At 46.6% G+C, this 13271-nt stretch overlaps 1 protein-coding gene across 3 annotated transcripts in view; it reads right to left on the bottom strand.

Moving 5' to 3' along the window:
* Positions 1–291: 291 nt before the first annotated feature.
* Positions 292–13271, bottom strand: part of MTMR2 (myotubularin related protein 2) — a 59257-nt gene continuing 46277 nt past the window's right edge. For all 3 annotated transcript variants that reach the window (XM_084299727.1, XM_084299728.1, XM_084299729.1), the window contains 8 exons: positions 10583–10732; positions 9603–9791; positions 8412–8597; positions 7323–7529; positions 5899–5991; positions 4668–4781; positions 3195–3371; positions 292–2313 (listed from right to left, as the gene is read on the bottom strand). In XM_084299727.1, coding sequence (XP_084155853.1) covers positions 2152–2313; positions 3195–3371; positions 4668–4781; positions 5899–5991; positions 7323–7529; positions 8412–8597; positions 9603–9791; positions 10583–10732 — 1278 coding nt within the window. In that variant the 3' untranslated portion in view covers positions 292–2151. The remainder of the gene's footprint in view (positions 2314–3194; positions 3372–4667; positions 4782–5898; positions 5992–7322; positions 7530–8411; positions 8598–9602; positions 9792–10582; positions 10733–13271) is intronic.

Raw genomic sequence — 13271 nt, forward strand, 5'->3', positions numbered from 1 at the left:
ATGGGTTCGTTGTCATTCTAGGAATGACTTTGTACTACCATGCAGCCATATAGTGTATCTGTGCTGAAAGTGGTCTGTACAGGGTAAGAGAAACTTGTCCAAAGAGCAGTTGTTTCCCTGCGATTCTAAATTTCAGCGCTGGAATAAGAGCATTTTGTAAACCCAGCTGTATGAGTAAGGAGGAGTAAGATTTGGATTTGACATGCTAAGGTCAGTGCTATTCTTGTTCACGTGCCTACACCTTTTTTTGCTAACCATGGAGCTGAAAACACAATCCCAAGAAGAGCTCAATCCATTTAGCTTATTTTTATTAGTGTTAAAGAAACCAAACAGCCTTCATTAAAAAAACAAAGCAACATATACACACAGCCAATTAGCTAATAGACAATAAAGCTATGAGCTGTCTTAGAGTGATTGTACATAAGAGCATGTCTGCCCTTCAACCTTAAAGCGAGTTCAAGTCCTTCAGAAGCTATTTTGTGGGGGTTCTGTGCACTGTTAAGCCATGAACTCTCAGCCCACCCTGTACAACCGCAGTAGTGCTACACGAGCTGTTAATCATTCTGTCAGAAGGTGGCAGTGGATTTCCCTCAGAGCACTGAGATGCTGATTGCAGCAGAGCAGGTAGAAATAGACTGCAGCTGGAAGTCATTCTGTAGGTGGAATGTGGCTTTTGGAAGGCAATTCCTGATCTGTGAGTTGTCCACTCTTCTACCCTCTCAAAAATACCGATCTTGGTAGAAAGGCTAAGAGTAAAAGCATACTGATGAGCAGATTAAGCAGCAGCCCATGGTGTGGGACCCTGTTGTATGAGCAGCACAGGGACCCAGCCCAAGCCATGCATGATTTCCTTCCTTGCAGAGGTGAGAAGCAGCCTGGAGTGAATGGAGATCCTTGCAGATGTGCCATGGCAGTGTAAGCCCTACCACCTACAGCCCCTTATTTCTGTGTCTGAGAAGCAATGCAGCAGGTGTGGTTTCACCAAATGTTTTTCATCACTACTTCTACAATAAAAGTTTGTATTAAAACTTGAGTTTGTACTTAAGTTTAGGCAGGTGCCACTAATTCTTGAAGAGTGCTATGAGGAAAAAGACTTCAATGCTAGGGCTCAGAAACCAGCTAAGCTGTTTAGTCTACCAGAGTGGTGTGAAGTACCAGTCGCAGTGTAGGCAAAAAGGCTTCTTTGGTTGATACGGTTGCTTCTATTAGTTAAATAACTCAATTTTCTGTTAAATATGCCACTATGAGCCTGCACAGAAGCACAAACACCACTAATTACGCTTACCCAAGCAAAATGAAATGACTGCTCCCAGCAGTTTGTGTGCCCCTTGGCATCCCCCTACCTTCCTCCTGCTGTGGCTGAGGCACTGGAGAACAGAGAGCTGCAGGAAGCACCGAGGGAGCCTTGCTCTGCTCCATCCCTCAGGAACAAAGGTGCTTTAATTTATACCCTGGCATGATCCATGTAAACCATGAGCAAAAATCTAGTTGCAGAGATGGAAGTAAACATAGTCCTATAAAGTTAAGTCATGGAGGTTGCTCCTCTACCACTGTTTCTCTGGGTAGAAGATGCCCTTTCTTAAATAAGGCATCGCTTACATGGCTTCCTAGATCTAGGTCAAAGGAAAAATAACTGATATGTTCTGGCTTCTAGCACTACTCTGTGTGTGTTGGCAAACCCCCTTGCGCTGCTATGCAGCTGTTAATACTGCACTTTGATGACTTCACACAGGTGTATTCAAGGCTCTTGCAAAGATTCAAAACCTTTAGCAGAGGGGAGCTTTTTCAAACTCCTGAGTAGACATTTTTCCTACATAGTACTTCGTTCTAGCACACAGTCCCTTTTTGAAAGTAAAGTGATTTCCAACACAAGTGAGCAAAAAAAGAGTTCTGGGTTTCTTTTAAGTGGCAAGTGCAAGTAGCTTGTATCCTCACCTAGCCACTGAGAAGGTTAATTGCATAGGGGGCCTCGGTTGTTCCTCTGTTTTTGCTTAAGCTTCCTCTAGTGCTACAGTACTAATAAATTATCCTGGAGAGAAATAAATAAATAGGTCGGTGTCTCCCAGACACCGTAATGGGAATCCGGAGGGTTTCAGAAAAGCTGTCCCGGTGGTCTTGGGAAGGTAGTTGGCAAAAAAAAAACAGTCAGTGTTATACAACAGTCTGCACGGGGGTGACGCACTGCGCGGGAGAGCCAGCTCTCTCCGAGGACGAGGTGGAGCGGTTGGTGATTTCTCGCTGCAGTTCCTCCACTTTCTTCTGCAGCTCAGCCCGCTTGGCAAGAAGCTCCTTGTAGCGATTGTGGACAGGCTCCTGCAAGGAAACACGGAGCTGAGTGCTGGGAGGGAAGGGTGGAAGTGGGAAGCTGAGCCACGCAGTGGTACCTTGGGGATACTCTTACTTTATCCAACGCATGCAGCTACACTAACAGCGGCTAAACAAAACTTAAGAGGTTATTTTGAAAGATGACAATTACAGAGCTCTGATCTCACATTTCTGGGAGACACTGGCCTTGGAATCTCAGCCCAGCCACAACTTCAGAGCTTTGGGGAAAAGAGCAATATAAAGTTTTTTAAGGATTTTCGCATAGCCCTGGCTGTTAAACAGTACTGAAAAGTGTTTTGGGGTCCAGATTTGCAAAACTTTGCTAACTTCAGCTAGATATTGGGGTAGAATTTGTCTCCCTTCTATCTAAAAGCAACTTAAGCATTTAGGGCCATAATCACACTGCTCGTCTCAGGTGCCTGCCTTGGCAAAGCCAGTTCTGCTCTTATCAAAGTTGCAGCCAGACAAAATGAGCAGCAGGTTCCTACTGCCAGTAATCTAATTGCAGCCCCAAAGCTCAGATACCCAAACAAGTCTTGGGTCTTTAGGGTTTTCTTTTTGTAAAGAAGAGACACTTGGATACTTTTGCAGCTCCTCAAAACTATTTTACAAATTGCTTAGCAGCTTCAGCTCCTGCAGTTCTCACAAGGTGGCGATCTCCAGCCAAGCACCAGCCAGCTGAAATGCTGCTCTGAATTCGCATGCCATTGAATTTAGGCTTTTGTTTTTAGATGTAAGCGGTGGCAGCTTAAGTTTGAACGATACTTCTCGTGCTTTAAAGGCCTGGAGCTCCACCACGACAGCATTAGGACTCGCACAGAGGGAGAGGAAAGCAGAATCCTCGGAAGAAAGTGAAACAAGCCTGGTACCTGGGGCTTCATCCTGGGGTTCCAGCGGATATAGTAGCCGACCCACAGCTCGAGGTGGCGCATGCTCGCCACGGGGTAGAGGACGTGGTTGGAGTAGCTGACGTACAAGGGGTTGGTGAAGTCCTCGAGCTGGCTGTTGATGTAAGACCAAAGCGACACGGTCTTTTTCGGAAGGCCCTGCAACAGGAGGGGCAGAGGAGGTTTTATTTCCCATACGAATGCTAGCATTTATCTCCAAAAGCTTTAGGAGTGCTTACAACAGCGTATACATGTGCCTGTCATTAATACAGATCTGATTGCTTTCGTGTAGCTTAAAAAAAGAAAAACAATCTTCTTTTGATGTGGTTTCTGTAATTGAAGCGCATGGATGCCTGCAGGCAGGCACACACATGTGCCCTGGCACAGCACCCAGCTCCCAGTACAGCCCAGGAATCGCCACTGGGGCAGCAAAGGGGACACCGCAGAACTGGTGCGTGAACCCTCAGCGCCTTGGTTAAACTTCAGCTCTTTAAAGAGCTCCAGGAGGACTTGCTGGAGTATGGAATTGGAGGGGAAAGAGGAAAAAAACAAAACCATCCACCACGTTTGACTCAGGCCCTGATGGAGTGGAGTAATTAGGCCTGTGAATAGTCCCAGTGAAACCGGAGTTGAAGGGCTTCGTAGATTAAGTACCTCACTAAGCTGAGGCCTTAGAAGAAAAAACAAAAAGCAAAAAAGCCAAAGCCACAAACAGCAGGCAGGTTTTCATCTCTGGAAATCATAATTATTCAATCACTGTGGACTCCAGAGAAACAGGGACTCTGATTTCACGTCTGAATAATGCCATTGCTTCTGTACGGCAGTAAGTTTAGTTTAGTTTAGTTTTTAAACTGGTGAGCTGTCAAACGCCATCACAGCAGGCCCACACAGCGCTGTCCTCGGGGATGCTGGGCTGCAACCTCTCAGTGATAAAATCCCTCGTCCTCAGGTAGGAGAGAGAACGCTTGTTGCCTTTCCATGCTGTTCCCTTTCCTTCCGATTCCCAGCTGGGGTTGAGCAGGGCAGCGTCTGAATGTATCTGGCTGTACACAGCTACACACAGCTCCCCGGGAGCTGGTCACCAACAAACCTAGAGCAGCCTGCTAAAGGGACCACATCAAGGAGAATGGGGGGGGCAAAAAGGTACCAGTTTCCACAGAGAAGGTTAAACCAAACTGAAGTTCAGAGGAACGCTGGATTTCTAGCTAGTTGGGAAACGCCAGGAGCTACTGAGCCAGCAGCAAGTAGCCGAAGGCCACGCTGAGAAGAGTGGACCTGTCCAGAAGGCAATGGTGGTGCTCTGAAACATAAAATCCCCAGCTGACAGCAGCAGACACAGTACCCAGAACTGCACCTACGACTCGCTTTGAGGGCTCAAGCAATTTCTCAGGCAACACCTGGCCAGCAGAAGCAATCGCAGCATGCCACCTTCACCTTGGAGAGAAGCAGCCTTACCTCCTTCACTCTCTGCTGCTCGCTGCTGCACAGGAACGTCCCAAACAAACAACTGTACAGGTGATCCAGGATGGTTATCAGGAAGTACTCATTGAACTCAAAGGCTGTAGGAAACTTTGGACAAAAACAGAAAACAGTAAATCACCTAAAATAAAATAAAATAAAATTCTCCCACTCTGTGGTCTTCGTCTCATTACTAAAACAGGATTTGTCTCTGTTCTCTGGCTGTCTGGATACTTGGTATCATATTTGTTCCTTCCAGGAGCAAGAGTCTCTCTTGGAAAGCTGCTTTACATGTGCAGAGAAGAATTTTGAGCAGAAGCCAGAGGTCCGAAGGGTCTGACCGCTGTGTTTACACACACTCAGTGCCGCTTCAAGTCAAAGCTTGTTCTGCCCCTTACGACAGACCATGCAACGAGGGCGTGGACAAAAAGCTGGAGCATATGTGAAATAACACATTAAAAGAAACCGAAATTCCCTGGCGCCAAAAGGAAATAACCTGTGTGCCCAACAGAGCGCCTCTCCAGAGGGAGGCACCATGCACCACCGAGCAGCAGGACGAACGGCGCTGTGCGGATGGGGCCGTGGTTGCTGTTGAGGTACCACGCAGAACAATCAGACGTCACAGGGAGAACTGGCGCGCCACGAAGGGGCAGGAGGAATGCACGCAGCGCACGGCGTGGATGTGCAAGATGTGCTGGGGAGACGGAGAGGCCAGCTGGAGGCCTTCCTCCCTCGGAAAACACCCTTCTCTCCCCAGACTGCCCTGGTCGCTGCCTCGCTGGCTGCACATCAGGACTTGGGCTCCTCAGAGCTCTGAGGAGAGCACAAGGGACGTGACTTCTGAGGAAGGCAATCCTCCCTTCTTCTCTGCCTGGATACAGTACGGCTTCATGTATAGTGGGATCCTTTTTTTACCCCCCATTTCACCTGTTACAGTCCATAATGAGCCTGATTTTTTCAGTCAACTGCCTGATCACTGCTGGTATTTGCTTCAAAATACAGCAGAGAGATCACAGCAGACCATAAGGATTTCCCAGGCCCCACACACATAGGGATAAAAACTCCCACCAGCCATACGGTTTCCCTCCTAAACTATGCCTCTGCCATGCCTGATTTTGAGTGAGGAACTTGGCTCCTGGCTCTGTAACTCGAGCACGAATGAGGAGCAACGTGCTTGGCTGCAAATGTACCTTAGCTTTGCAGCCACGTGTGCCACCCAGCAATTTACCTGTCTTGTCATTTGCCAGACGCAGTCGATGAACTGGAGGAAGACAGGAGAGCGATCCGCGTCTGCATGATTCTTATCTCCATGGCCAACTCTCTGAAACAGAGCAGGACAACGAACAGGAGTCACTCAGGGCTTCGTGGGGAAAAGGTGGGGGTCTCATCTCTGTCACCCAAGCCTGCATCAACAGCTCTTAGAAGGTTCAAATGAATCTTGATTTTGCTTTGTCCTCATTAGTGGGTAAAGGAGTAAATGATAGCTACTCCCTTAGTCTTTGAAGTGAAATTTCTTTAGGGGGATATTTCCATGTTAAATTAAAACAAGAGTTGTTTGAGTAGAGGCTCCAGATGCTATGCTGGCACTGATTTCAGTTAATAGCTACAGTTCAGAAGGAGGAAAAAAAAAAAAAAAAAAAAAAGAGCTTTTTGCTTCGGTTGCAGCTGTTGTCCTGGCTACTGCAGTAGGAGCGTGTGCTGGATCCAACCACTACCTACAGCCACAGCGTGTGGTGATAACCATCATGCAACACCTCGCAGCTTCCAAGCCCTGTACAAACAGCAACCCAGCCCATCTCCTGCCACCTCCAGAGAGGCAATTATGAAAGGAGCCCCAGAAGCAGGCCTCCAGCCCCGGCTGTGTGGCCTTGGATAAGGCATGAGGCAAGATTCCTTATTCCTAGGATAGTACATTGCTGGCATGTATTACCCGCGAGCCCTCAGCACTGTGCAAAGACAGAACAAGAGCATGTAAGTAACGGAGCAATCCCCAACTCCTCTGTAACACTGTTCTCTTAGCAGAGGGAATCGATGCCATCTCCCTTTTACAGACTTGGAAGCTAAAATGCTTGTAGTTAAACACCAGGTAACAGTTTTGCTGATGCTGACCCCTTAGTTACATGGTGCTTCAGTTATCCTGCCTTCTTTGGAAGTGGTGAACAGCATTCGAGCACACTGCTGTTGCCTATGTTGTAAACAGACTTTGTTCTAGGCCTTGCCAAAATTAAACAACCACAAGAGAACAGCTATGAGCAAAACACGATAGCAACACAGACGAAGAATACTATTTAAGTGTCCTCCCAATTTCCATCAACGCAAATGGTAACAAACAGCCAAGCCACAGGTTGACAAAGCTGCCCCTCTGAAGACTCCAGGCACTCGTCCACAAACTACTCAAGCTGTTGGTCCTTTGCCTGAACAATTAACAAGACTCCCCCAAAGAAAATGTGAGATCAAGGCCACCAACAAAATCCCCAGCCTCTTAGGGCCTTTGTTAGATGGCAGTGTCTGAGCGGTTTCAGAAAATGGACTGAACTAAGAAAGACAGACAAAATAAAAAAGTGGTCCCTGCCTACTCCCAGCAGAAATCCTTCTGATTTCAAGGTGGGCAATAACTTTCTGTTCAGTCCCTTCCAAGGGGTAGTAACTCACCAGCTGAAACCTGTGGCCGAAGCTCAGCCACTCCTTCTCCACCAGTACTTCAAAGCCCCTGATGGTTCGGTAGTAGCCATCTAACATGAGCAGAGAGAGGGAAGTGAGCTGGGCTGTCCGGTCCCAGCCATCGCTGCAGTGTACAACCACAGATGTCTTCCCTGACTCCACCTTGTCAGCGATCCGAAGGGCTCCAGCAAGAATGAGCTGGGACAAGAGAAAAAAAAAAAGTTACAAAAATCTCTTTGGAACAGAAACTATGCGTGAGAAATGGCTACTGACAACACAGGGCACACCAAGGGCTCCGTCTGCCTCAAGGAGAATGGCAAAGCAGTTCCAACTACTTCATAACTAGGACAGCAAATTGGTGAACGCATTTTTTGTTCCACCAAGATGCCAACATATCTAAACCACAATGCAGGCACAACTCTAGAAGAGCCCCAGCACTACGCTCAGTCTCTGGACAGGTCAAGATTTGAGCCCAGGAGCATTCTGTGTCTGAACATGAAAACAACTGGTCATTGCTTTGCAACTGCTCAAGAAGCAGACTGGCTCCTTTCTGCATTAACAGGCAGACATGGTGTGATCTGGACAGAGCTTAGTCTGAAAGCCAACATTTGTAGAAGCTGGAACATTTTGCCCTGGTCATTCTGATTCTGCTTGGATTCCTGGAAGGCTGAGAGGGCAGAACTCCCAGCACCTGCTGGTCTGGGCCAGGCAGTAACACCAGGATGCCACAAATCCCAGAGTAAAGAGGTTGGAAGATCTGGGACTCTTGTGCTCTACCAAGGGTTTTTATGATTACACATTACCCAGGAACACACTTCACTTTGAAAACACCATCTTTCAGTATTTCAAAACCTCCCTCTTCTGTTCTACTTCCAACCTCTTCAAAATTCCCCATTCCAGGAAACTGGTTTTGTAAATTTAACATTTTAACATAAATTTAACATTTAAAAGCAACATTTTTAATCTTGAAATTCCTTATTAATTGAAAGTCTGTCACTGGAGTTAGCTCTGGATAATATTTCCCAATGAACAGACTGGTACAAACCTGTGACTACTCAGCTTCATCCAGTGGATGCATACCTTGATATGCTCGAGCCAGTGAGTGGATTCTAAATTAGACAGCCAGTGAGTCTCCTCAATATTGGGATACACAATTTCCTTCAGTTTTCTCAGCGACTCTCTCATGACATGAATATTGTGAATGTCCAGGAACACTAATTCTGCGTTCTGATAGGCATCCTCACTCTCATAGCCTCCTCCTTTAGCCTGAAGAAAAACAAAATCCATAGAAAATTAGCTAAGTGAAAGCATATTTGATATTTGATCCCAATAGTTTGTCCTGAGCAGGTATCAGCTGACAAAATACCCCAGTGGCTTCTATCTAAAGCAGGCAGAAAACATTGGATTTATTTTACAATTGAGAACAAACATGTACATGGACACACTTTGTCTCTCTTTCCTGCAGTAGTAATGAATGCTATAACTTTTACTGGATAATATCACATTACAAGCTTTCTTTTCCTCAGTAATTATCATTTTTCCCCATTCAAGCTGCTAGCTCATTAGATTCACTACTCTGTCATTTACAAATTTACCATTCTATTACAGAGGAGTATATCCCACACACTAATTGCCTTTCCTAAGTAGTGGGAAAGTAAAAAATAATTCAACATTAGTGCAGCAAAGCAGTTCTACCATCAAAACATGGATTACAGTGACTGCATGAAACACAACAGCAGGAAGAACAGAGTGATGTTCCTGGCCATTAGAGAACCCCAGCTTCCTTCTGAAATTAAAGATCACGATGCCTTATTTTCAGATGTGCTGAACATCTCCTGCTCCCTTCAGGGTTAGCAAGGACAGAGTCTGGTACAGCCAGAGGAGGCAGCTTTTCAGCTTACGTGGAGTAAAGGATGGTGACATACATGATTCAGCATGCTAGAGTCTCTCTGGCAGATACTACTGACCTCAGTAGCCTGTGTCTTTTTCAGCCACCTTGTTTTTTCCCCTTCCAATCTCATTTTGATTTATGGATTAATCCAAATGGACCTTTAGCAGTCATGCTGACATCTACTGCTACCAGTACAGGAGTAAAACTGTCTAGAAAATCTTGTCTAGCAAATCTCTTACCTAGCAGATCAGATCAGTGTGCATGTATCCTGAGTGGAAAACCCTTTGTGATCCTGAGGAATGATCTGAAATGTTGGTGTGATATGTGCTCTAGATTCCCAGCTTTTGAGAAAGGAAATAAAAAAAAAAAACAAAACTTACTTTGTTGGCTACTGCGTTCACACTAGGCCTTGCATCAAATATGAAGATTTTATGGGACTGAGCATTAGAATCCATGATGGCCTGAAGGTACTTTTCATCTTCCTTGCTTCGTTTGCCACTCACTCCCACCATTGGCTGGCTACTGCGAGTGATGGTTGCTTGACTTTCTGGGTGAATCCATGACAATACCTGTGGAAACAAATGAGAAAGAAATGAGGGAAAATATGGATTCATTAAACCAGTGAAGTGTTTTACCTGCAATGGCTTGCTCTGGGACCCTGCCATACATTAGTTGGTTCCAAAAGGCTGGAATCCATTAAATCGTGATTGAATGAAACTTACTGTACTTATTCATTCTGGTTACCTTCCCAAAGTTGAAACAAACAAGAGGTGACTGAATAGGCTTAAGTCTGAACATTTTCTCACTGTTGTATGAGTCACAAACACACCTTTTCACGCTACAATCACTGGGCTATGTCTTTCTCCATGTTACACCATAGAAAATGTAAGCACTTTGGGAACAGATCTAATTTTCTGTAAGGTTGAGAAGTAAAACAGTCCATTTTCTGTTACTGCTGAAATAAACATCATAGTGATGTCATTTGTCTTGGTTGACTTAATAAGCATTTTCACAACGAGTATCCCTAATATTCCTCTGTCCTGAAAGTAAGAGCAGGCCAGACAAATGTCAACAACCAAACAGGACTACTCTGCATTTCCCAGGAACGGAACTGAGATTCAGTCTGGGTTGTGCTAAGTTATCTTATCTCCTCATTTTGGTTTAGTCTACATCTCTTTCACAACAGTAGTTCCAGCAGATAATGCTGTTTTCTAACTCCTCAAACATGCTGCTGTCACTTTTATTATCCATTGACCATTTATTTGGTCCCTGGAATCCACTCAGCCTGATCTTGGCATTATTTATGGCCCAAAGGTATGTAACTAAACCACATCAAAGAAGCTTCTCTTGTTGCACTCACTGGTATGCGTCCTCTTGATCTGAAAGATGCTACTCGTTTTAATTCCTCATCGGGAATGTTTACGGGCACAGCTAGAATGGCAGGGTACGTATCACACAGCTCGTAGCGCTCATTAATCTTGGTCAACCTCCAGCTTTCGTTGGGAATTCCCTGAAGAGAAAACAACAGCAGGTTAGCAAACAAGTTGCTCTGAGGCCTTGGCACAGTCAAATTCCAAGACTTGAAATTCAAGGAAACTTTTGTTAATGAAGGACTTCTGGGGCTGGAGCCCAAGACTGCATTATCTAACTAGCATTTCAGAGAAGTAGATGTTTTGCTCAAGTCAATTAAGAAAACGAAAATTAGAAGACTGCAGGCAGGCTGATCCATGGCAAACGAACCGTGGAGGCTACAGATGAGGTGATCCCCTGAGAGCTTCTTTAACATAACTCCTGTTCTCACAGTGGTGTTTAGGGGAGGGCCAGGAGCAGGGCAGAACTGGTGGCTGACAGCCCCACTCCTCCCACAGCACTCAGCTCAAACGTGGTGAGTGGCAACTGGAGACAGAAAGCAGAGCTCCCAGACAGGATGGAGGGGAGGTCAGAAGGGAGAGCAGGCAGTAGAAACCTCAAAAATCAATGCCAAGGGACATAAAGAAACTGCTGGGTCGACAAAGACTTTCCATTTGTAAATAAGGACTGTTGTATGGCACAGGAGTGTATCAAGTGCTGTTTGCTCAGGGGCATTTTGGATAGGAAAACAGCAAAGGGTCCTTCTCTTTTGGGCCTTATTCAGTGCTTGTGGCACAGCTGTGCAATCCCCTAAAACCACCAATAGCCTCATAACTGCATGTTTCCAGCTGTGTGTCTGTATGTGATCAGGACAGGGATGTGTACCTGCAGTGTTCCCCTCAGCCTAAGCTCTCTGGCTGTGTCATTCTGACTCAGGCACACACTGAACTCAGCGTGCCCTGGGTGAGAAGCAACTCACAGCTTCCCAAGCAATGCCCTCCATCCAGGTAACTCCTGAAGCACAACAGGATCCTGAAAACCTGCTGATGTAGCTTGGCCAACGCTGGGAGGCAGCAGATCAAAACGGTGCGGTTCCTGCTGCATGCCCGCACAGAGAGATTTAGACACATGCTGGGGGTGAGCACTGACACTGAGCATCTCTGGGAGAAGACACATCTACTACAGATCCTCTGTGCAGTGAGTATGGCCAGGGTGTTGAGCAGAGAGCCTGTTTTAGAGGACGATCAGCTCCTAATACACGCTTTTGCTCTAATAAACACCGCTTCACTTTAAGGAGGGTGGTGGGAGGCTGATTACCGCTGCCAAGGCTCCCAGGGGAAATAAATGACAAACCTAACCCCGGTCAGATGAGCTGTGGTAATTAGGGCTGACCCGCCCCAGCAGCAGGCAGTTCCCCATGGGAGCAGTGGCTCATCCTGTCAGAGCAGGTCCTGGACAGAAAACTGAGGGGGCAGAGGACAGGCCTCCTGTCTCACACTGCTCACACCCAGCTCGTGAACCACCCCCGGGCCTGAGGCCCGCCCTGAGGAAATGCTGCTACGAGGAGTTAGAGCTGCCAGGATCATGGGTGTCCAAAAACCTCAGAGAAAAGCTGGTTTTGGTGCTGTCTGAAACCAAAAAAGTGGCAGAAACCTTGAATAAACTATACATACACACAGACTAAACATACTGATAGGTATGAGCCCTGCAAGACCAACTGCTTTTGTCTTAAAGTTAACTTCATGAGAAGCGTTGACCTCGAGTGCTGTGCTCAGCTTTGGGCCCCTCAGTACCAGAAGGACATCGAGGCCCTGGAGCATGTCCAGAGCAGGGCTACGAAGCTGGTGAAAGGCCTGGAACACAAGGGTTATGAGGAGCGGCTGAGGGAACTGGGGGGTTTGGTCTGGAGAAGAAGAGGCTCAGGACAGACCTCATTGCTCTCTACAGGTACCTGAAAGGTGTGGTCGGCCTCTTCTTACAGGTAACTAGTGACAGGACTAGAGGGAATGGCCTCAAGTTGTGCCAGGGGAGGTGCAGGTTGGAAATGAGGAGACATTTCTCCTCAGGAAGAGCAGTCAGGCATTGGGACGGGTTGCCCAGGGAGGTGGTGGAGTCACCGTCCCTGGGGGTGTTCAAGGAGAGGTTGGACGTGGTGCCTGGGGACATGGTTCAGTGGTAGGGGGATGGTTGGACCAGATGATCTCGGAAGCCCTTTCCAACCCTCATGATTCTGTGATGCTATGCTCAGCATGTGCTGTACGTAGTAAGGCCGAGACCTCCTGGGTCCCCCAGCTCTACAGTCAGCCAGGGAACAGCAGGACTGGGAGGTGGTGCAGCGCAAGGCTCCTGTGCCAGGGGAAAGCTGGCACCGTCCATCAGCTGTGATCAAACAGATTGCTACCTGGAAGTGAACTAACAGTAAATGACTAAATTGTCCTCAGTCCTACCCTAATGAGTACTGTGAGAAACTAAGTTGTGTTTTTGCAGCAGAGAACTAATCTTCTGTATTCCAAGGTAGCTGTGCAGTCATAGTAAGGAGAAATGCTAAGTAGGTAAGTGGACAGCAGAAGGCCCCACTGTTCCAAAATAAGGAGGAAGCTTGAGAAAAACAAGAAGAACAGTGTGAGAACAGTAAAACAAAAGATCACAAGTTCTCAAAACATAAGAAAGGAGAAATTAAAACATTGAAAAAAAGAAAA

This window comes from Netta rufina (genome assembly GCF_964035555.1).
Source record: "Netta rufina genome assembly, chromosome: 1".
In the NCBI taxonomy this organism is placed as follows: Eukaryota; Metazoa; Chordata; class Aves; order Anseriformes; family Anatidae; genus Netta; species Netta rufina.